Below are 21,701 nucleotides of genomic sequence, written 5' to 3'. Positions count from 1 at the left end.
TTGTCAGACCGGTTTAATCACTGATCGGACTTAAAATGGTTATGGTTTATTGTCTTAATCGAGTGAAGGTTGGACGCTATGAACCGGGGAAATTTTGGCCTGAAAATGTTAAATTCGGTTAAATCGGATTAACTCGAGAAGTAAACTGGACGGTTCACTTAAAAATTAAAAAAATGTAACACCACTCTAATCTTTTGTTTTCACTTCAGTCCAAAAATGGTAAAAATACATTATTTCAATATATAGTTATATACTTATAGATAAAAAATATTAATTATGTATACAATTACTCAGTTAAATAAAATGATTTAATTATTTAAATCGACTAAACTTAATAGGAGACATGGTTTGGTTTCACACCATTTGATAGAAGGACGAAACTGGGTACTGAACTTGAATGTGTTTCCCAATAAATTATAAGTGAAGGAGGAATGCTATATTTTCCATACAAATTAGCTTAAAATACTCCTAGTTATGAAAAAGTTATGTGGCACTTTTTTTTTTTTACACTTTCTGCTAAAATGAAATTGAACAACATTTTACTTGGATGCGTGGAAAATGTTGTCAGGTTTATTCTTACACCATAAAACGATTTGTTTTTAATGACATGGCATGCTTTATGACTGAAAGTGATACCATTGATAAATTATTTCAAAAATCAAAACCATTTTGTATTTCAAGCATTCAACATTCTAAGCAGAATCAGGTTTGGAATTGGATATATATTTAATAAGTCCCCTTTATTAAAGTTGTTTTTGGGCCATGTGGCCACCAAAGGTGACTTGGGAAATGGTTATTTTTCTGATTTGTGTTACCTGAATCACAAAGATGGTTTCGCGAATACTGTGTGCTTAAATGAATAAAATCACGTGTCATGAAGCAGTGCCGATACATTTAACATCGCTCCTTTACAAATACAAATTCATATTCGCTTCTCTCCTCTATTTTATAATTCCCTCAAATCTCTCTCTCTCTCTCTCTCTCTCTCTCTCTCTGTAACAAACAATGGCTGATGCTAAGACACAAATTCAATCTCTCAGGAAATGGGTCGTTGAACACAAGCTTCGTACTGTTGGTATTTTTCTCCTCCATCTTTCATTTTCTCTCATTCTTCATTTTTTTAATATTTTATTTTTTAATCGTTATTTATGATTTTGGGATTAGGGTCTCTTTGGCTTAGTGGTATTGCTGGTTCAATAGCCTATAATTGGTCTCGCCCCAACATGAAAACTAGCGTTAAGATCATTCACGCCAGGTATATGTTACAATTTTTCATCATCTTTGTATTTTTGTTTTCTTCTAATTATCTGGATTTGTTATATCTGGATTAGTATTTTATCTGTGAAGAATAGATAAAATATATTACCAGTTTCTTAATAAAGTCATAGAAAAATTCTTTTTTTAAGAATAGTACCCGAACAGAGAGAAAATAAATGGTTTTTGTAATTGATTGTGAGGTTGTTTGGTCTTAACGGAATGATGCTAACATTGGGTTAATATTTTGTTCTCTGGCTTGCTGATTTGTGTCACTTTGATGGATTCTATTATCCCTGTGGGGTTTTAGTACCCCGATTTGTTTGATATGGGGGATGATCATTTTAGTTGGGAATAATATATTGCATAATTTACTGCAATAATGTTAGTGGTTAAATCAATTGATAAAGGTTTAATGATTTCAGATGTTAGTGGTTAATTCATTAGGGTTTACTTTTCATGCCTTCAAAAAAAACTTCCCTTGCCTCAAACTTTCGAATTTCGATGCCTTCAAAAAAAATTCCCCGGCCTTAAATTTTCATACCTTCTAAAGCTTTCAGCTACAATGTTTTTAAAGGTGATCTTGAAGTTAAAAAAGTTGTTTTGTTAGATCAGGTCGCACTTGTGATTAAATTTAGCTTCATAGCTGGTAGCACCATATTTCTCTTTCATACTTGAGCCTGTTGTCCATGACTCCATGTTTCTTGAAATCTGTTTACATCCACTGTTTCTCTTGTTTGTGTTCTGATATAGTGTCAAACTCAATTTTCCCATAAAATCAATAACCGAAATCTGCTAGAGGAGGATTGAAATACAGCCCTTTATATATATTTCTATTTGTCATATAGCAATAGGTAAAGTGAATCATTGGTTGATATTTATGACATATTTATAGGAGGTTTTGATTGTTGAGTGAGACTATTGACACTCTCAAATGCCTATTTACGCTTCTTGTTAACCAATCATGAATTTGTATTTAAGAACTACAAGCATCATTGGTTAGTCCGAGTGTGGATAAGCAATTTGAGTACCTTTAGCCACCCTTTGATTGTCTATAAACCAATGTTGTAGTGTATGGCAATATTTTTTGTTTTTTATGGGTTCAAGTTTCTGTTTTTCTTTTTTCTACACTTCCTTCTTGTGTTGTGAAGATACAGTTTTCAATTTCCAATTACCTTATTGCCTCAAGGATAAGGGTTAATCTTCATATCTGTCATAAGTAATTAGATATGTTCATGTCCTGAAATATAAATAACTGACATGATTTTACATATATTTTGAGCTTAAAGTCTCCTCTGTCTCTTTTGTTGCAAAACTTTCAGCACGATATGTGCTTGTTGTAAGGCTTTTTCTTTTCTGAACTTGTTTTGACATGATATCCTGCTTGATTTGCATCTTATCCATACTTCTTTCTAACTTGGTCAATTTTATTTTAGGTTGCATGCACAGGCTCTTACACTGGCGGCATTAGCTGGAGCTGCAGTAGTAGAATACTATGATCATAAGACAGAAGCAAAAGCAAAGGATCATTGAATTCCTTCTTCCATTATTGTGTACTTATCCCAAATAACAAATAATTTGTTTTTATGATTGTATACAACAGAATTCTATGCTAATTTCCGGAAACTACATACTCGGTAAAGCTTATCTGATAAGCTTGAGTTTATTGTATACTTGTTGTATTCACCTCTATATATGTAAATCTTTGCCATCCATGATTATACTTCTACATTATTCTGTGGTAGTAGAGTCTATCTGCTTAACCAGATTTTTTCCCCATTTATCATGGACACTGCAACATCTGATGATGGCACCACATCTTCAATCACGAACCCTTCCAACACCTCCTCTTCAATTCCACTCATGGAATTCAACTTTGCTTCAAATAGTGGCAAAAAAATAATTCACAATTCACAATCCTTACAAATCCATGATAATTAAATACATATGTTTAATTTAATGGATTTAAATGGAGACATTCTAATAGAATTTATTCATTATATATATTCACATAGTAGAAGTGATAAAAGTTGGTGGACATTTTCCAAGTGATGTATCATATGGGATGTTATCTCTTTTAACCCCCAATTATTTTATATTTACTCAATTGTACATGAGTATCATCCTACAAATTTAAAAAAGCTCAACTCTTCAAGCATTAATATCGTGTATTGTAATAAGAAGAAAAAAAACAGAATCCTAATTTGTGTTGAGAAAAAAATTTAGACCTATCTTCGTGATTTTTGAAAATCAATTATACATAAATAAAAGGTAAGTGGTTGTAGGGACAAGTGAAAATCAATGCAAGGAAAGAGTCTATGGTACTCGTAGGGCTTAATTAATTGCTTAAAACCCTCCATCAATAAACCAAACCTCTCCTAGTCCATGAACCTAATCTCTCTTATGAATGGCGACATATAAATATAATATTCTTTTTTTTGAAATTAGGTAAAAAATTGAAAATCAAGATATGAAATTGAAAGCCCAAACAAAATGACCTGTTTCATTCAGGCTTGGATGTGGGTTCAGGTCCTAGAACCAGTGGCCCAATTAATTTACACCATAAGCTAAAACTGTACTAGTACCCATCAGATTCATATACACCGTGTTTGGGTGCAGTCAAAACTTATAATAACTTAATTTATTAGCGTCAAGAATAGAGTCTTGAGTGTTTTATTAAATCGAGATCATAGTGTGATGGTGGTTTTTCGGGCATGGAGGCACTCCCAGTCTCAGCCCCATGTGGGACCCAAAACCATTGAATATGGCTTCCTTCTTTTTCTCATCTGCTTCCATCTCTTCTTTCCTCACTCTTCCGGTTAGCTTCTCTCTGTTAATTTCCTTTACTTATTTTTTGATTCGTAAAGTTTATGATCGTTCTTCTATATTTCTATCCATTATTTGGTTTTAATAATATATAGTGTTAATCTTAACCAGGGATACACATATACAGGGGGAAAACAAATCAAAAAACTTTTTGTAAAATATTATATAGTTTGTATATTTATGGTCTGGGTAATTCTTCAATTTGATCCCTTCTGTGTTGTTTGGTTTAGAATTGGTGTTATAACTTACAAGGTTCATTTTTTATTAACAGTAACTGGAGACTTGGAACTAATTCATAGGTGCAGGTTTTGATAAACCACAAAATGGGTTTGTGGAGGGATCCAAATTTTATATCACTTAACTCCCTTCATTTCACCAGAAACCCGAGTTTCGTCGGGAAAAACTTGTATACCTTGATTGGACTATACTATTTTTTATACATATATGTACTTTCCTGAATTGTCATGAGCAGATTTAGTTAGTTCTTTGCTATTCTGCTTAGCATATTGAGATACTCATTTCGTATTGTTTCCACTCAAGCTAGAATGGGCATGATTGTCATTACTCATTAGAGTAAACATATATCATGTAGCTAGTATCACTGTTGGAAAATTAATCAGAGATGAAAGCCTGATTGCTATCCCTATTCCTTTATAGTTAGATGGCCTTGAACAACTTTTATGTAAGCATGTTGCGGATCATAATTGACAAGATGTGTCATCCAAATTTTATTCTATATTCTGTGTTCTTCTTTAGTAGTAAATGGTAATTATGTGTCTAATGTACATAGAGAACTCAGTGCTTTGTAGAAAATTTGGGGTTTAATACAACTTGTGATAATAGTGATCAAATGCCTAACAATCTGCTCGGATCATGATTGAATAACTCAACAAAGTATATACTCAAATGAGGTATCTAACATATTGATTAAGGGAAGATTGACAGGTAGATGTTTTGTCAATGGAGATGATTTACAATAGGGTATTTTGGCGTCGTTCGATTCATGTAGCTGACCCCACTTAGTGGGATTAAGGATTGGTTGTGTTGTTGTAATCTCTAAATCACAGTTTATCTTCTTGTTACGGCTCCTTTGTTACATGACTGTTACAAGTAAAGAGAGAATTTAGAGACATGTAATAAAAGCGGGGTGTCTGAATCACACTGCAGAGACTGAGAATATATAGAGTCAATGCAATAAATACAATTATTGCAATTAGCCTAATTTCCATAACGACATGATTTGGTTAGCTTATATAATCTAGGAATCATTTACGCTATTTTCAACAATGACTTTCTAGCAAAATAGCATTCTTGTTATCTTGCATGCTTATTATGGTTTTCAATTATCTTTCTTATTTCCGGATGCAGGTAAATCCAGTGGAGTGTGTATTTCTCAAGGTGCTCGTTTTCCTGTCTTTAAATTAGAAGGTAACCCTCCCAAAAAGGGTCCTAAAGATTTGTCCCTTTGCCGGGTTTTTCGGAAAAAGACTTGCTGTGACATAACCCATACTCATCCTGCACTGCTGACTGTGAGGAAGCTTGCTTCTACTGGGGAAGCTAGCCCAGAGTGCTTGCACTTATGGGAAGTATTGGAATGTGCAATATGTGATCCACGTGTTGGCACTCAGCCTGGACCTCCTCTTATCTGTGCATCATTCTGTGAGAGACTTTATGATGCATGCTCAAGTGCTTACTTCTCTATGGATTCCAAAACACAGGTATTTTCTATCACCTGTCCTATGTATTTTTTAGGGCTGGAGAGTTCAGTATGTATATATTTGCTTTCTTAATATTAAAACATGAGTTTTTAATTTGTCTCCTTATTTCAATTTTTTATTGACTTGAATCCTCAGAGTCTTGCACCTTGTGGAGTAAATGACTTTGTGTGTGGTAGGGCCGCTGAATGGGTCTCCAATGGTACAGATCTCTGTCACGCTGCAGGTTTCCAAGTGAAACCAGCTGATATAATGCATGGTGCGTCAGAAGGAACATTTTGCTATGGTGATAAAGCAAGTCTAAATTCAGTTTCTGATTCATGGAAGGCTCCAAAATTTGAGTTCATCCCGAAAGTTGACCGATCCAAGATGTTGAATGATTTCCAACAATGGGCGAGGGAAATGCCATTTAATGAAAGAGTTTCTTGGGCTATAGGAGGGATGGTTCTAACAGCAGGCTTGTTGTTTATAAGGTCAGAATGCAATCCCTTCTCCTTCTTATCATTGAGTAGCCGGGCATTTCATATGCCCGTAACAGGAAAATCTTTGGCAAGTTAAAAAAGACAAACTTGGTAGAAATATGGAGTATTTTAAGTTGTTATTCATATTTTTCTTTATCCTTTTCTGATTATTGTTTTGATCCCAACTTTTTCTTTTACTTCTCGCATCTTGTCAAAACTTCTATCATTATGATGGAATTAACATTTCCTCTTTTCACATCATTCCCGGTTCAAAATACAATTGCATGTTGAACATAATCTTGAAACTTGCCATATATTTTGCTTGTTTTGTACCTTTGCTGAGAAATGATTCCATTATCTTCATTGTCGGGGTGTTATCAATTTACATCTATATGATAATCATGCAGTAAAAGAAAAAGCCATAGCCGACGCCAGAAGCTAGCAGCTATAAAGAAAACTGCAAGGAAGCTGGGAGGCAAGATGGCGCAGCAACCACCTTCTCAAGAAATCAGGAGAAGATATGCCGAATGAGTGTTCCCTTGCATGTGAAAGTGTGAACATAAATAGTTGTGCTAATTTGTAGGTGAACCTTGAGTTTCTTATTGTAATACTTATAATGATGTCTTGCTTTAAATTTCTACTCTTCATTATGAAAATTATGAAATATTTTTGTCTGGTCTTCTGGGTCTTCGTTTAGCAATAAATACAGCATAAGCCGTGAAGTGCAATATAACTGCACGGCTACTACCACCCAAAGTTGCAGCTGGTATCCAATTACCTGAGAGTTCTAATAGTTTCCGGCTCCGCCTTGCGCCACCACAGTCCAGTTGCAGAGTTCAGGTCTTGCTGAATGAAGGGTGGGAGGTGATTTTCACAAATGATTTTTTGTATTTTACTTCCACTTTTAGTGATTTATTTATATCCAATGGTATATATGGCCAAAATCACAATCATCATTTCATGAAAATCATACAACAACTGAAAGTAAGCATAAATAAAATATGACATACACTTTTCTTATCCTATTTCCTTGTACTGTCTCCCATCAACACACCAATTTGTTCCTAAACAACATACTTGTGACCAAAATTTGGATGTTAACATTGATTACAATATTTAGTCGTGTGCATGAAGAATGAAATTTCTGTAAAAAAAGGAAAAGGGTTAATCAAACAACAATGAAATTCCTATACTTTTTTATTTGGCAATTGGCATATCAGAGTGTAATATTTATGCACTATTAATATTAAGATTTATATAGTTATAATATCATCTATTATTTATTTGTGTGATTTTTGTTGAGGAGTTTATGATCATTGAATATGAATGGTGGATGATGACAGTGTTTAAAATTATACATTGATAATGAATATCTTTTTTTCTCCCCGAATAACAACACTTTATCTTTATTTTCCTTCTCTAACGCATGATTAATCACATCTCGCTCATTTCTTTTTACCCATAGACACTTTAAAATGTGGTGTGGGTTTAACATTTTCCTTAATCAAAATTCAAAGCAGTGTATAGTTAATTTGACTTCAATACATTAATGTTAATTACGTCTAGCAAATAAAAAGTTGAAAGCTTCAATCAAGGTGTGTGAATGAAATTAAGTTTTGTTTAATAGAGATATAATTGAAAGAAATGTTATAGAAATAAAATCAACTTGTGTGATGTATATGTATGGATTAATGGAAAGGTTATCTTTCGTTTTTTTAATAATAAAAGGAAGAGCTATTAGAATATTAGCTACAAAATGGGCCATATCTAACAGTTACAAATTAAGACCCAATCGAAATGAATGAATGGTATGCTCGGGCCGCGAAAGCCCAATTATGAAACCCGGAGAATTGAAACCCTAGCCCCCTTCAAATAGCATGAGCTTAAATTGAAAGTGCAGCAGTCTCAGACACCGTGCGAGGCATCGAAGAGGAGGAGGAGGAGCTCGTCAAGAACCCGAAGAAGCTGCAATGGTATAACTTCTTTCACTTACTCATTCGCGGTTCTGCAATTCGTGTTGTTGCATTTTTGCACTTTCTGAATATTTGAATGTTGAAACAACGTAACAGGGAATCGATCTTAAAGCCGGAGGTAAGAGCAAGAAGACCAAAAGAACAGCACCTAAGTCCAACGATATCTACCTTAAGCTCTTGGTTAAGGTACGTATAACTCTCGCTGAATATTCTTCACTTTTTACTTCGGTGATGTTAATATATGCTAATACGTTTTTTTCTCAGATGATTGTGTATGATGTGTAGTGTAGTTATATTAATATGATGATGATGATAATTGTGAATACCAGTTCATTATTATAATTGTCTATTATAGTCAAACTCATTTGTTTTTTTAATTTTTATTAGCTTAAATCTTTACGTAGATCTCTATTAGATTAATTCATGACTGCTACTGAAATTTAATTTCATCACGGTCCCTAAGTTCATATAGTCTTTATGTTGATAACATCTATTAATGTCAATTTTATTTCCTATTTATTGTATTTGTATCATTACGAGACCTTATTCCAAGGTCCTGGAATAGTACTTTCCACATTCTAAAACACCCATTGTGTTGTAAATATCTTAACTAAATGCTGATTCCTGTTGTCTGAAGGATACGTACGTAACTGGTTACTGAGATGTAATCCATTATGTTAAATTCTATAGTTCACTTTGACTTTTGAGGGTATCCTCTATTAATGTCAATTTTGTGCTCGTCAAGCAGTAAATGTTGCCAATTATGTTTCTAAACCATGCTAATGGTGATAAGTGATGATTATTTCTTTCATTTTTTTTGCGGAACTGGTTCTCCATTTCATTTTATCCTGTTTTTCAGAAATATCTTGTGTTGGTTTCTGAAGCATTTATTCAGACTTCTGAAAGTCACGTTTCCCGTTTTCTTTTTTGTCTATGCATTGAATTATGCTGATTAAATGCTATTTTATCAGCTGTACCGCTTCCTTGTTCGTAGAACTGGCAGCAAGTTCAATGCCGTGATACTGAAGCGCTTGTTCATGAGCAAAGTTAACAAGCCTCCACTTTCATTGTCAAGGTTGATTAAGTATACCAAGGGCAAGGTTTGTCTTTTAATCTGTTTCTTAGTAATTTTCTTAGTGTGATTTATTACGTCATTAGTTGATTCTATTTTAAATTTATGCTGTGTAGGAAGGTAAGATTGCTGTTGTGGTTGGGACTATAACTGATGATATTCGTACATATGAGGTTCCAGCCTTGAAAGTTACGGCACTCAGGTTTACGGAGACTGCTCGTGCAAGAATAGAGAAGGCAGGTGGTGAATGCTTGACATTCGATCAGTTGGCTCTTAGGGCCCCTCTTGGACAGAACACGGTATGTGCAATATTGTACTGGTTTTTTTGAAACCGTCCTGTTTTTAATTTACTGTTGAATCTTTCTGCTCACTGGAGATTTATATTATCTGTTTTCTTCTCCCCAGTTGTTTTAACTGTTTGTATGATTATTCTTGTGTATGTTCTTATGGAATGAGATGGGGCATGCTGATGATTATCAAATATCAACATCATTAAAGTCATTTATTTTTATAAAATTGGGTGCAGGTCCTTCTTAGAGGCCCAAAGAATGCTCGTGAAGCTGTGAAGCACTTTGGTCCTGCTCCTGGTGTACCACACAGCCACACCAAACCTTATGTGCGATCTAAGGGAAGGAAGTTTGAGAAGGCTAGAGGAAAGAGGAACAGCAGAGGATTTAGGGTTTGATTTGATAGCCGTTACTTATTTCTGTTCTGATGTTTTTTTGGAATTCAGATTTTTCCTTATATCATTAGACATGTTGACAGTTTTTGTGATATTCCTCTCCTGATAAGGATTTTCATATGGATATTTTATTCTTGTCTCTCTTATTATCCCTTCTAAGTTCATGGTGAAAATTGCTTTTAAGGTAGTTTTAATTCTAGCGAATGGAAATGCATTTTGTGATAATACTTAGTAGCCTTATGTTTTTGCTTCGATCAAATATCTGATGCAAATAGAATTAACATTGCAAATGTTATATTTATGTCATCTGATTAAGAATAGTGGTGTGATTTTCCATAAATCGGTTTTGTTTAAATCATTTTAATAACTCATTTTTACATTTGTGGCAAACTGATCAATAGCAACAAAAAAATACTGAAGCCTGTATATACTCTGTTTGGCTGGAGTCATTATTTATTCAATTGATTTTCTAGGACTCGGTTTTTACCCCATCCAGTTTGAAATTAGTGATGTTATTGTATAGTATATTGTTTATGCTCTGGATACGTTTCAAGGAACATCTTTCACTTACTGAAGTGATGGCTCTAAAAGCATTTTTAGTTGTTACTACATTGAAGTTCACTTAAACTATGAGCTTCACTTCAGTCCTTGATGCAACACTTAGTTTTACCATGAATAGATGATAGAAAAATGTGTCCATTTCATAGCTATGGTAGTATTAGATTGCAATGTTGCTGAGGAATGAGGTATAGATGCGATCACAATATATAGGAAGATAGAAGAAAAGTGTATTATCAATGTATCATCACTATAATCATTTAGATATTGTAGTACATTTTTTATCATTTATTTGTATTACTTGTTTATAGTCCATGATTATTAAATCTGAATAATGGAAGATGTAAGAGGTGTATAAATTTCTTAAAATATTAGTGCATACAATTTTTATGGTAGCATTAATGTAAACAAATTCTGAATTATGGTACCTGTCTGAAATCTAAATTCTCAATTCTGTATTTTTGTAGTGTAATTGCTCCAATCCAATAGTTTTAAAGTTTTTTATATTATTTATCATTCATGCCGTGAAAGTCTATAATTTATAGTGTAATACTTATCCACCCATTGATTTTATTTATTTATATCTAAATGTTAATAATGATTGAATGAATGATAGATGGCTTATTGCTGAAATTCTTTAGTTCAAGGTTTCTGTCGTCGTCATCTGTTGTTAAGCAAGGCTTTGGATGAGAACATTTCCATACCTTTTATTACACATAAACAAGATTACAAAAGAAGATTATCACCCGAAAAAGAAAATTGCAAATGAAGCTTAAAACAATCAGCTTGCAAACAACAACACACTTTTATTTCAGTAGAGTTCAAACTTGAGAGGAAGGAGCTCAACAATTTAAGTTGAGAATGAGATCAGAACTTCTTAATGAAGTCATAAATGTGATTGCTGACATCCTCAGCTGCTTCTTGGTTGTTGAAGTGAGCTACCCCTTCCTGCACAACCACTTCCTCTAAACTTGGCACATCTTTCTTGAAACCACCATCATGGATATACTCCTTCACCCCTGGAGTAGTGTATACAATGTCCACATCACCTGTGATGAACTTCACTGGTACATTCTTAATTCCAACTCCAGTCCATGGTCCTGTGAGCTCCCAATTCCTGCAACGCATTGAAGATTTTATTAACCAGTACTTCATCAGCCAAAATAATTGTTTACCATTACCATGATTAGTACCAAGAGGGTGAGCCTCTCTGTAGTGTTAAGTTGTTTGTCTTATGATCGTAAATTAGAGTTCAAATTCAATTATAAAGATAGAACTTGATGTTTATCAACTATATTTTATGTCCTATCAAAGACAAGCTCCTAGGACGAGTAAATTCCTTTAGGACTAGTCACTGAGAGAAGAACATGATGGTTTTTTCATCAACGATCTATATTAAGAATAGATTGAAGCTTCAGGCTATCATGTCCTATATCAACATTAGTAACTCAATTAAGACTTACAGGTTAAGATTTCTATAGTAGTTCAACCCTCCAGTAAAACCTGTCTTCTCGAATTTATTAACATAATATGCAAGATCTTCTTCAGAGAGCCAAGAAGGTAAGGTCTCCGGAGTATTTGGATTAAATCCAGTTCCGTACTCTCCTTTTGGAAAAATTGGGGGACCAGTTTGGCGCATTGTAAGTATGTTCTTGATCACATAAGCAGCACCAACTTGATCTATCTCAGCTTCCATCTTGCCTGGTTTCTGTCAAAGTCATTTAAGCAACAAAAAGTTTAATGACCTAGCCTCAAGCCTATGATCAAATCTACCAAAGATTCTTAGGTCTTATTTTTTTCAAATCCACTATTATAATTGGCATTAACTGCATAACAATATATGGATTCATAATCCCCAATAGTCATAACTGACTTACAATTTAAGAAGTTTCATCGAAAGTATGAAACCTAAGGAATCAGTGTCACTAAAATTAATAAATAAACATATAACGACATTTGGATCATATATTCAGTTGAGAAGTAAGAAAGAAACATTATAAGACATTTTTTGTAAAAAAGAATTTGAGAAAAGGAGGCATGCGTTACTTAATGATACATAGATATTATAAGAAAGAAACATTATAAATAGGAAAGGACTAGTAAATTCTCATAACCATAACTATTTCGTTTGATCCATAAGGGTAAGGACCTAAGGAGTAAGGAACAGAATATGACCTGAAATCTGCATACGTAATAATCATCTCCATATGCAGCACGAAAAGCATCTCCAGTCTTGACTTTGGAGTCCCCTCTATTGAAGGGTCTGAAAGGGACACTAAGACAAACATAGGCTTTAATCCTATCAGGTCGGAACAAACATAACCACCAACCTATAATAGCACCCCAATCATGTCCAACAAGGAAAACCTTGTCCACACCAAGAGAATCGATGAGTGCAACTATATCACCCACAATGTAAAGGCAATTGTAGCTACTGACTGAAGCTGATGCCTCTGTGTCACCAAAGCCACGGAGATCAGGGGCCACGGCACGGTAACCGAGGGAGCTAAGAGAAAGAATCTGATGGCGCCATGAGTACCATAGTTCAGGGAAGCCATGCAAGAATAACACAACTGGGCCTTCTCCTTTTTCAGCAACATGCATCTTTATGCCATTAACTTCTACTGTTCTGTGCACTATGCTCTCCATCTCTTTCTTTCTCTATTCACTTTCTCACTGGAAACTCTTGAGAACCTGAAGGGGAGCTTCTTGAATATATAAAGATGGGGTATAAGGCAAAATTTGCTGGCTATTGTCTCCTTCCATGGTTTTTCTTTATTTTTTTAATACATTCGAAATGAACTTGTCTAATGTTAGACTTATCTCTTACTTTTTGGATAAGTAACTAATTTTTTTCGGGTGTGTGATTACTCTTTCCAACAAATATTGCTTACAAAAATCGAACTTTTAATTGTTTAAATTATCCTTAGGATCTAGCAGAGTTTTGCACCACTAAACCAACTAATATGAACTAATATAATATAATATGTGTACTAATAAAATTTTGTCTTGAGTCTTGTGCCTCAACATAGTCAACTTCTATTGATTCTTAAATTCTTATGCTAGTTGTTCTTGGGTGTGAAGAAGAACTGTATAATTTTATTTAAGGAAAAGTTGACTGAACCCCATAAATTTTACGTTTTTTACAAGTAACTATTATAAATTATTTTTTCTTCTTAATTATTCCTCAAACTTTATTTGTTGGTAAAATTGATCCCCGTGTGAATATAAATTTAATTTACTTTTGTATAACAATAAATTCAACGCCTACCATATTTGTTGTCAATGGATTGAACTTACTTGATAACCATTGCTCTTATCTAGCTTGTTTGAACTTGATTTATTTCTTCTCAAGCACTTTGATATGATCTGAAATGCTGCAATAAGTTATATGTTAATGATAATGTGCATTTTCTTCCTTTCTATCTTATGCCTAAGTGTTTAGTAATCACAATGTGTCAAAGTTTTACAGCAATCACAATTTATTTTTAATAGTCAAATTTAGCAGATTAAAAAGATGCCAGCACCCCAAACAAACTTGAAAATGTGGTGTGAGTAATAAGTATAAGTATGAGAACGAAACATAAATAATGATTATGGTGCCACTAAATTTGGTAGTCAAGACGGTGAGGAATTTGGCTCACCATCACAGGTAGGTGATCCCCACATCACGCTCTGTTGTTGTTCTGTATATGTTTGGTCATTGATCACTTAGGGGAAGATATGGGTCAACAAATCTATTGTTGCCATTATAGTAGTGAGCCACAATCTCTCATTGCTTGAATCAGTATTGTTTGTTTATTGTTTTAATTCTATAGTGGCACCTCCTTTTGCAATTGGAAATGATGAAGCTTAATCATGCAAATTCTTTTGAAGTTAAATATTTTTTTCTTCCTAATTTAAGATTATCTTTATGTATGGAGCAATTTTACCAACAAATAAAATTTAAGGACTAATTAGAAAGGAAAAATAGTTTATAATACTTGCTTGCAAAAGACATAAAATTTATGGAGGTTATATGCAATTTTTCATTTTATTTATTAATGTGGTTGGCTAATAATTTGGTCCTGTGTATTACGTACTAGCCTTATCCCATCACTGTTCTCTCATCATCTTACATAAATACATTTTGGAATTAAATTTATAATTTAACCTATGGATTAGTAATCTTTGAACAATTAAAATTTAATTTTTTCTATTATAACAACTTAATTGTTTTTCTTTAATCTTTTATCTATCTACACGTATTCATACAAACTCATTTAGAAATAAAAGATAAATTAAAATTGACACAATTTAATATTAGTGTATTTGGAAGATAAGGTTGTGGCTTAGCTATAAGCAATCCTCTCTTTACACTGAGAAAAATAGAGAAATCTTCCTCAGTAAAGGAGTCAAATTCAAGATGTTTAACTATTTTTCAATAATAAAAAAGTTGTTTACTAAAATAAACAAAAGACTCACATATTTGAAACGTTAGGTAGGGGCTTTCTTATGTTGGTAGTAAGACACTAATTTTATTCCATATACAAATGCATTATTGCACACAAATTGTTTGACTTATAGTAATTGTTGTTAAAACATCAACGAAGCCCACAACAACCCAATCCCATTATAAGGCTTTTTTTTATCTTGTCCTTTTGTTGGTTGCACCCTTGTTATTGAGTTATTATTTGAGAAGGTTAGAGGAAATTAGTGCTTGATTTGATAGGGATGACTTATTTCTGATCTGCTGTTGTTTCTTTTGAAATTCAGATTTTTCCTTATATCTTAGACACGATGACAGTTTTCGTGTTATTCCTCCTCTTATAAGGATTTTTAGTATGGAGATTTTTATTCTTGTCTCCCTTATTATCCCTTCCAAGTGCATTGTGAAAATTGCTTTTAACTTAGCTTTGATTCTAGCGAATGGAAATGCGTTTTGTGATAATACATGATAACCTTATGTTTGCTTCTATCAAATGTTTGATGCAAATGGAATTAACATTGCAAATGTTATATTTCTGGCATGAGATTAAGAATAGTGGTGTGATTTTCCAGAAATCGGTTTTGTTTAAATCATTTTAAATCTCATTTTACATTTGTGGCAGACTGGTTAATAGCAACAGAAAAATACTCAGACTTGTATATACTCTGTTTGGTTGGAGTCATGATTTATTCAATTGATTTTCTAAGGTTCAATTTGAAATTAGAATGTTATTGTATAGTATACTGTTTATGCTGCAGATATGGCAAGGAACTTCTTTCAGTGGCTGAAATGATCGCTCAAAATGCATTTTTAGTTGTTGCTAGAAGTTCACTCGAACTGTATTAGCTACACTCAGTTTACCATGAATAGATGACAGAAAAAAAATTCCATTTCATATCTATGACAGAATTAGATTGCAATGTGCAGAGAAATGGGATTTAGGTTTTAGCACCATGTATAAGAAACGGTAAAAGTTATGTAAACAAAAGTTGTGTTTAGGATTTACTATAATGCTACCTGTTTGAAACCCATGTCCCCAATTTTGTATTTTTTTTAGTTTAATTGCTTTGTACCAATAGTTTTTTACACTGTTAAACATTCATATCGTAGAAGTATAATTTTTAATGTATTCGTGATAGATGATGTATCACTCAAATTCTTTGGTTCAAGGCTTCGGTAGTGGTTTGTATTAAAGAAGATTGTAAAAGAAGCTTAAAACAATCTAACTTGCAAACAAGTACAAATAGTGTGCCCCACAGAGCTGGCACTAATTTTATTTCAGTAGAGTTCAAACTTGAAAGGAAGGAGCTCAACAATACAAGTTGAGGATGAGATCAGAACTTCTTAATGAAGTCATAAATGTGATTGCTAACATCCTCAGCTGCTTCTTGGTTGTTGAAGTGAGCTATTCCTTTCTGCACAACCACTTCCTCTAAACTTGGCACATCTTTCTTGAAACCACCATCATGGATATACTCCTTCACCCCTGGAGTAGTGTATACCAAGTCCACATCACCTGTAATGAACTTCACTGGTACATCGTCGATTTGAACTCCAGTCCATGGTGCTGTGAGCTCCCAATCCCTACAATGAATTTAAGATTCTATTAATCACTACTTCTTGAGCCATAATTTTTTTTATATCACCATGATTAGTACTAAGAGGATGGGCCTTTCTAAAGCTATTAAGTTGTTTGTCTTGTAATCGATAAGACAAGTTAAAATTTGATTAGAAGGATAAGACTGCACATATTTATCGACCACACTTCTAAGAGCCTCTTACATATGACCACCCTCTTTATTTTTATAATGACCAGTCCCAAGTCTTAGTGTTTATATTTCATGTCCTATCTGAGACCAACTATTAAGACGAGTAAGTTCCTTTGGGACTAATCATGGGGAGAAGAACAAGATGGTTTTTCCATCAACGATTATATATTAAGAATAGATTGAAGTTTCAGGCTACCATGTCCTACATCAACATTAGTACTCAATAAGGACTTACAAGTTAAGATTTCTATAGTAGTCCAATGCTGGAGTGAGACCTGTCTTCTTGAATTTGTTAACATAATAAGCAAGATCTTCTTCTGAGAGCCAAGAAGGTAAGGTCTCTGGAGTATTCGGATTAAATCCAGTTCCATACTCTCCTTTTGGAAAAATTGGGGGACCAGTTTGACGCGTTGTAAGTATGTTCTTGAACAGATAATCAGTGCCAACTTCATCGAACTCAGCTTCCATCTTGCCCGGTTCCTGTCAAAGTCATTTAAGCAACAAAAAATTTAATGACCTAGCCTGAAGCAGAGCATATATGGTCAAGTCTACAAAGATCCTTTGATCTTATTTCTCCAAATCCACAGTTATATTTGGCATCAACCCCATAACAACATATGGATTCATAATCCCCCATTCATCATAACTAGCTTTCAATTTAAGAAGTTTCATCCAAAGTTGAAACCTTGGAAATCATTGTCTCTAAAATGAACAGATAAGCGTATGTTCACATTTGGATCATACACTCCGTGGAGATTTTCATGTAGATGCATTTTATCAAATCCTGTGAGAACAGACTATGGCTTTCTCACTTTTAAGACATTTTTTTCATAAAAGAATTTGAGAAAAGGAGGTATATGTTACTTAATGGGAACATAGATATGTTGTCATGTCTCACAAGCGGTCTCACATAAACATTAATGAAGTAAAACAACAACAATAATGAATTTTTAATTGACATGAAATGTCTTCATGCTTACGATACAACACATGGACCACATCCTGTTTAGTTAATGATACATAGATACTATAAGAAGGGTGACCCATTGCATGAAGCTCTCATTTAATGAGAGAGGAGGGTAGATGTATATAGTCTTACCTTCCTTCAAGTAGAGAATCTGTTTCAATGATTTGAACCAGTGAGTTCATGATTAGTATATTGTTGCCCTAAGCTCATCTATATATATAGTTAGATAGTATACTAAAAAAACATTATAAATAGTAAAGGACTAATAAATTCCCATAACCATTTCGTTTGATCCAAAACTGTAAAGACTAAGGAGCATAATATCACCTGAAATCTGCATATGTAGTAATCATCTCCATATCTAGCACGACAACCATCTACAAACCTGACTTTGGGGTTCCTTCCATTGAAGAGCCCGAAAGGGACACTAAGACAAACATAGGCTTTGATCCTATCTGGTCGGAACATACATAACCACCAACCAATAAGAGAACCCCAATCATGTGCAACAAGGAAAACCTTGTCCACGCCAAGAGAATCGATAAGTGCAACAATATCACCCACAAGGTAAAGGCAATTGTAACTAGTAACCGAAGTTGGTGCCTCTGTGTCACCATAGCCACGGAGATCAGGGGCCACGGCACGGTAACCGAGGGAGCTAAGAGAAAGAATCTGATGGCGCCATGAGTACCATAGTTCAGGGAAGCCATGCAAGAATAACACAACTGGGCCTTCTCCTTTTTCAGCAACATGCATCTTTATGCCATTAACTTCTACTGTTCTGTGCACTATGCTCTCCATCTCTTTCTTTCTCTATTCACTTTCTCACTGGAAACTCTTGAGAACCTGAAAGGGAGTTTCTTGAATATATAAAGATGGGGTATGAGGCAAAATTTGCTGGCTATTGTCTCCTTCCATGGTTTTTCTTTATTTTTTTAATACATTGGAAACCAACTTGTCTTCTTATATGCTATAATATATTTTTTTTGGATGAATAACTAATCACTTTTGAAGTGCGTGTTTACCTATCATAATAAGTATCGTTAATGAGAATCGACAATAATATCTTTTATCATCCTTAAGATCTAACAGAATCTTTCACCACTAGACTAAGACGTATGTCCTACTAAAAAATTTGTCTTAGTCTTGTGCCATAACATAGTCAACTTCTTATTGATTCTTAAATTCTTATGACAGTTGTTGTTTGTTGTGAAGAAGAACTGTATTATTTCATTTATTAATGTGGTTGACCAATAATTTGATAAATTGTATTACGTACTAGCCTTATCCCATCACTGTTCTCTCATCATCTTACATAAATACATTTTGGAATTAAATTTATAATTTAACCTATGGATTAATAATCTTATTTGAACAATTAAAATTTATTTTTTTCTATTATAACAACTTAATTGTTTTTCTTTAATCTTTTATCTAACTCTACATGCATTCATACAAACTCATTTAAAAATAAAAGGATAAATTAAAATTGTCACAATTTAATATTAGTGTATTTGGAAGATTAGGTTGTGGCTTAGCTATAAGCAATCATCTCTTTACACTTTGAGAAAAATAGAGAAATCTTCCTCATTAAAGGAGTCAAATTCAAGATGTTTAACTTTTTTACAATAATAAAAAAGTTGTTTACTAAAATAAACAAAGAGTCATATTTGAAACGTTACATAGAGGCTTTCTTATGCCGGTAGTCATACACTAATTTATTCCATATACAAATGCATTATTGCACACAAATGCTTTGATTTATAGTAATTGTTGTTGAAATATCAAATAAAGCCAACAACAAGCCAATCATCAGATTATAAGGATTTTATCTTATCTTTTACGTATCTTTCTTATTAAGTTATTCTTTATCAATAGAAAGATAAATGATTAAAAAAAAAGATAAATACAATTTTCAATAATATTCATTTAATTATAATGAAATTACAATTTTGTTGCAGAGATGGCGGTAAGTGCATCAAATAAAGGTTTAAATTTTTCATTATTTTAAAATTAAATAATTGAAAAACATTTAAATTATTCCTTTGGAGGTCCAGTACTAAGGGAATGAAGTATTTGTATGAATATTATCATGTATGTTCTAAGGGGAGGAAGTTTGAGAAGGTTAGATGAAATTAGTGTTTGATTTGATAGGGGTGATTTATTTCTGATCTGCTGTTGTTTCTTTTGAAATTCAGATTTTTCCTTATATCTTAGACATGATGACAGATTTCGTGTTATTCCTCCTCTTATAAGGATTTTCAGTATGGAGATTTTTATGCTTGTCTTGTCTCCCTTATTATCCCTTCTAAGTGCATTGTGGAAATTGCTTTTAACTTCGAAATTAGTAATGTTATTGTATAGTATATTGTTTATGCTGCAGATATGGCAAATAACTTCTTTCACTGGCTGAAGTGATCGCTCTAAATGCATTTTTTAGTTGTTGCTACAATGAAGTTCACTTATTAGATATGAAAATCAGCCATAAAGGTTCTAAAAGCATTGAAGAAAAGAAACCGAAGAAGGCAGAGGATAAAGGAAGTTCTCCCCCTAACTTAACAGTTAACACCACCTACTTAGTTTAGTTATCTCATGGGCCTTAGTTAGTTTTCTATTTTTAGGACCAGCTCCTCTTTTAGCAGTTTGTTATAGTGGTGTTAGTTATTATGGTTACTCTTAACCACTTTATTCTTATAAATAGCCTTTTCTCTATACTGTGTAACTACACTGAAATTTAATAAACAAGAGGTATTATTCAGTTCATCTTCTTTCTATTCTTTCATGAAGTCTTTCACCTTTAAGATGGAATACCATATTCTTTAACATCACTCGAACTATATTAGCTAATTACCATTAATAGATGACAGAAAAAAATTTCCATTTCATATCTATGTCAGTATTAGATAACTTGGAAAGGAACTTGTCTTCTTATCTATGTCAGTATTTTCCTTTCTTTATTTTTTTAATAAATTGGAAAGGAACTTGTCTTCTTATATGCACTAATATAATAGAGTGGTGGCTTAATAAAGATTTGTTTTTGTTTTTTGCTGAACTTTTAGATTTGGGGTAATTTGATATTCATTACTGCTCAAATAAATCCAACGTGTTTGCCGTCCCAATGTTGACTAAATTGAAATTGGAAATTGAAGTTTTATACTTTTAACCTTTTGTCTAAAACAATGGTTTTGAAGGGGAAGAGAAATGAATGAATGACTTTGGAAAGTTTTTCCTATGAGAGTTGGATAAAGAAAATAGAAAAATTTGGTAGGGTTTCTAAAGCTTTCTAAAACTTATGTCTATTTTTTAAGTTCCTCAAGTTTAGGATTTTTGTAGTAAGAAAATGTAAAACATCTCAATATTTTTTATATAATTATATATCATTGTTAATTAAACTTTTAAAATAAAAATATTCTTACACTATTACTAGTTAATTAAACAAATTATATATCATGCTTTCACACAATAAAAGTGATTATCTTCATTTTCCCTTTCATTACTCTCTTTCCTAATCACCTAATCATTTGATCTCTTTTCTTTTCTTTTGTCTCATAGCTACCAAACGTAGCCTTAGAAAAAATTAGCTAATAGAATTAAATAATGAAACACATATAATAAAATAAAAGTAAACACCAACTCACTCAATCCATATCAAGTATAGTTAAAATTACATGTCTTCATTCATGTTTCATTTTATTTAAAATGTTTTATTTAATTAAGAAATAATAAAAAGATAAATTATTATTTTTATATTATATTGTGAAGTTTAATTACCAAGATACCATAATTGGGAAGAACTGGTTTCTAAGCCAATAATGTTTCTGGGATATGAATAAAACATATATCTTAAGTAATTGTATGTGATACTATAATTGGGAAGAATCTATATATTAATGGAAGGGGCCAACATAATTAACAAAATAGTTATCTCCTATAATTGACATTTGATATTTATCGGG

The 21,701-nt window shown here is 33.0% G+C and overlaps 5 protein-coding genes across 7 annotated transcripts; 3 read left to right on the top strand and 2 right to left on the bottom strand.

Moving 5' to 3' along the window:
* On the top strand, positions 813-2,986 carry LOC109335212. The gene is made up of 3 exons (XM_019571325.1): positions 813-1,075; positions 1,165-1,255; positions 2,691-2,986. The coding sequence occupies exons 1-3, from the start codon at positions 1,006-1,008 to the stop codon at positions 2,785-2,787; spliced, it is 258 nt and encodes an 85-aa protein (XP_019426870.1). The 5' UTR covers positions 813-1,005; the 3' UTR covers positions 2,788-2,986.
* LOC109336750 lies at positions 3,864-6,893 on the top strand. Its single transcript, XM_019573547.1, has 4 exons — positions 3,864-4,072; positions 5,449-5,798; positions 5,934-6,268; positions 6,664-6,893. Exons 1-4 carry the CDS (start codon positions 3,952-3,954, stop codon positions 6,785-6,787), a joined length of 930 nt encoding a protein of 309 aa, XP_019429092.1. The 5' UTR covers positions 3,864-3,951; the 3' UTR covers positions 6,788-6,893.
* LOC109336294 (60S ribosomal protein L18) lies at positions 8,106-20,029 on the top strand. 3 transcript variants are annotated; one of them, XM_019572804.1, is made up of 7 exons: positions 8,106-8,229; positions 8,326-8,415; positions 9,201-9,329; positions 9,418-9,600; positions 9,828-9,994; positions 17,834-17,840; positions 19,905-20,029. In XM_019572804.1, the coding sequence occupies exons 1-5, from the start codon at positions 8,227-8,229 to the stop codon at positions 9,984-9,986; spliced, it is 564 nt and encodes a 187-aa protein (XP_019428349.1). In that variant the 5' UTR covers positions 8,106-8,226; the 3' UTR covers positions 9,987-9,994; positions 17,834-17,840; positions 19,905-20,029. The 3 variants fall into 3 exon arrangements, with proteins under 3 accessions (XP_019428349.1, XP_019428351.1, XP_019428350.1); XM_019572806.1 differs by lacking the exon at positions 17,834-17,840 and adding an exon at positions 17,428-17,438; XM_019572805.1 differs by lacking the exon at positions 17,834-17,840 and having other exon boundaries at positions 9,828-10,011; positions 19,917-20,025.
* LOC109336292 (bifunctional epoxide hydrolase 2-like) lies at positions 11,223-13,247 on the bottom strand. Its single transcript, XM_019572803.1, has 3 exons — positions 12,717-13,247; positions 12,005-12,249; positions 11,223-11,658 (listed from the first exon to the last, which is right to left on the bottom strand). Exons 1-3 carry the CDS (start codon positions 13,188-13,190, stop codon positions 11,409-11,411), a joined length of 969 nt encoding a protein of 322 aa, XP_019428348.1. The 5' UTR covers positions 13,191-13,247; the 3' UTR covers positions 11,223-11,408.
* Positions 16,211-18,607, bottom strand: LOC109336291 (bifunctional epoxide hydrolase 2-like). The gene is made up of 3 exons (XM_019572802.1): positions 18,073-18,607; positions 17,014-17,258; positions 16,211-16,593 (listed from the first exon to the last, which is right to left on the bottom strand). Exons 1-3 carry the CDS (start codon positions 18,544-18,546, stop codon positions 16,344-16,346), a joined length of 969 nt encoding a protein of 322 aa, XP_019428347.1. The 5' UTR covers positions 18,547-18,607; the 3' UTR covers positions 16,211-16,343.

This window comes from Lupinus angustifolius, chromosome LG20, assembly GCF_001865875.1.
Source record: "Lupinus angustifolius cultivar Tanjil chromosome LG20, LupAngTanjil_v1.0, whole genome shotgun sequence".
In the NCBI taxonomy this organism is placed as follows: domain Eukaryota; kingdom Viridiplantae; phylum Streptophyta; class Magnoliopsida; order Fabales; family Fabaceae; genus Lupinus; species Lupinus angustifolius.
The sequence above is the reverse complement of the archived record's forward strand: the minus strand, read 5'-3'. Positions and strand labels throughout refer to the sequence as shown.

Bases quoted from the DNA above. Each gene is read 5' to 3' on its own strand.
- LOC109335212 (XM_019571325.1), top strand. From the start codon at position 1,006: ATGGCTGATGCTAAGACACAAATTCAATCTCTCAGGAAATGGGTCGTT. The intron at 1,076-1,164 runs GTATTTTTCTCC...TTTTGGGATTAG, and splicing joins ACACAAGCTTCGTACTGTTG to GGTCTCTTTGGCTTAGTGGT. The intron at 1,256-2,690 runs GTATATGTTACA...ATTTTATTTTAG, and splicing joins GTTAAGATCATTCACGCCAG to GTTGCATGCACAGGCTCTTA.
- LOC109336750 (XM_019573547.1), top strand. From the start codon at position 3,952: ATGGTGGTTTTTCGGGCATGGAGGCACTCCCAGTCTCAGCCCCATGTG. The intron at 4,073-5,448 runs GTTAGCTTCTCT...TTCCGGATGCAG, and splicing joins CTTCTTTCCTCACTCTTCCG to GTAAATCCAGTGGAGTGTGT. The intron at 6,269-6,663 runs GTCAGAATGCAA...ATAATCATGCAG, and splicing joins GCAGGCTTGTTGTTTATAAG to TAAAAGAAAAAGCCATAGCC.
- LOC109336294 (XM_019572804.1), top strand. The intron at 8,416-9,200 runs GTACGTATAACT...CTATTTTATCAG, and splicing joins ACCTTAAGCTCTTGGTTAAG to CTGTACCGCTTCCTTGTTCG. The intron at 9,601-9,827 runs GTATGTGCAATA...AATTGGGTGCAG, and splicing joins CCCCTCTTGGACAGAACACG to GTCCTTCTTAGAGGCCCAAA.
- LOC109336292 (XM_019572803.1), bottom strand. From the start codon at position 13,190: ATGGAGAGCATAGTGCACAGAACAGTAGAAGTTAATGGCATAAAGATG. The intron at 12,250-12,716 runs GTCATATTCTGT...TGACTTTGACAG, and splicing joins ATTACGTATGCAGATTTCAG to AAACCAGGCAAGATGGAAGC. The intron at 11,659-12,004 runs GTAAGTCTTAAT...AATGCGTTGCAG, and splicing joins TACTATAGAAATCTTAACCT to GAATTGGGAGCTCACAGGAC.
- LOC109336291 (XM_019572802.1), bottom strand. From the start codon at position 18,546: ATGGAGAGCATAGTGCACAGAACAGTAGAAGTTAATGGCATAAAGATG. The intron at 17,259-18,072 runs GTGATATTATGC...TGACTTTGACAG, and splicing joins ACTACATATGCAGATTTCAG to GAACCGGGCAAGATGGAAGC. The intron at 16,594-17,013 runs GTAAGTCCTTAT...AATTCATTGTAG, and splicing joins TACTATAGAAATCTTAACTT to GGATTGGGAGCTCACAGCAC.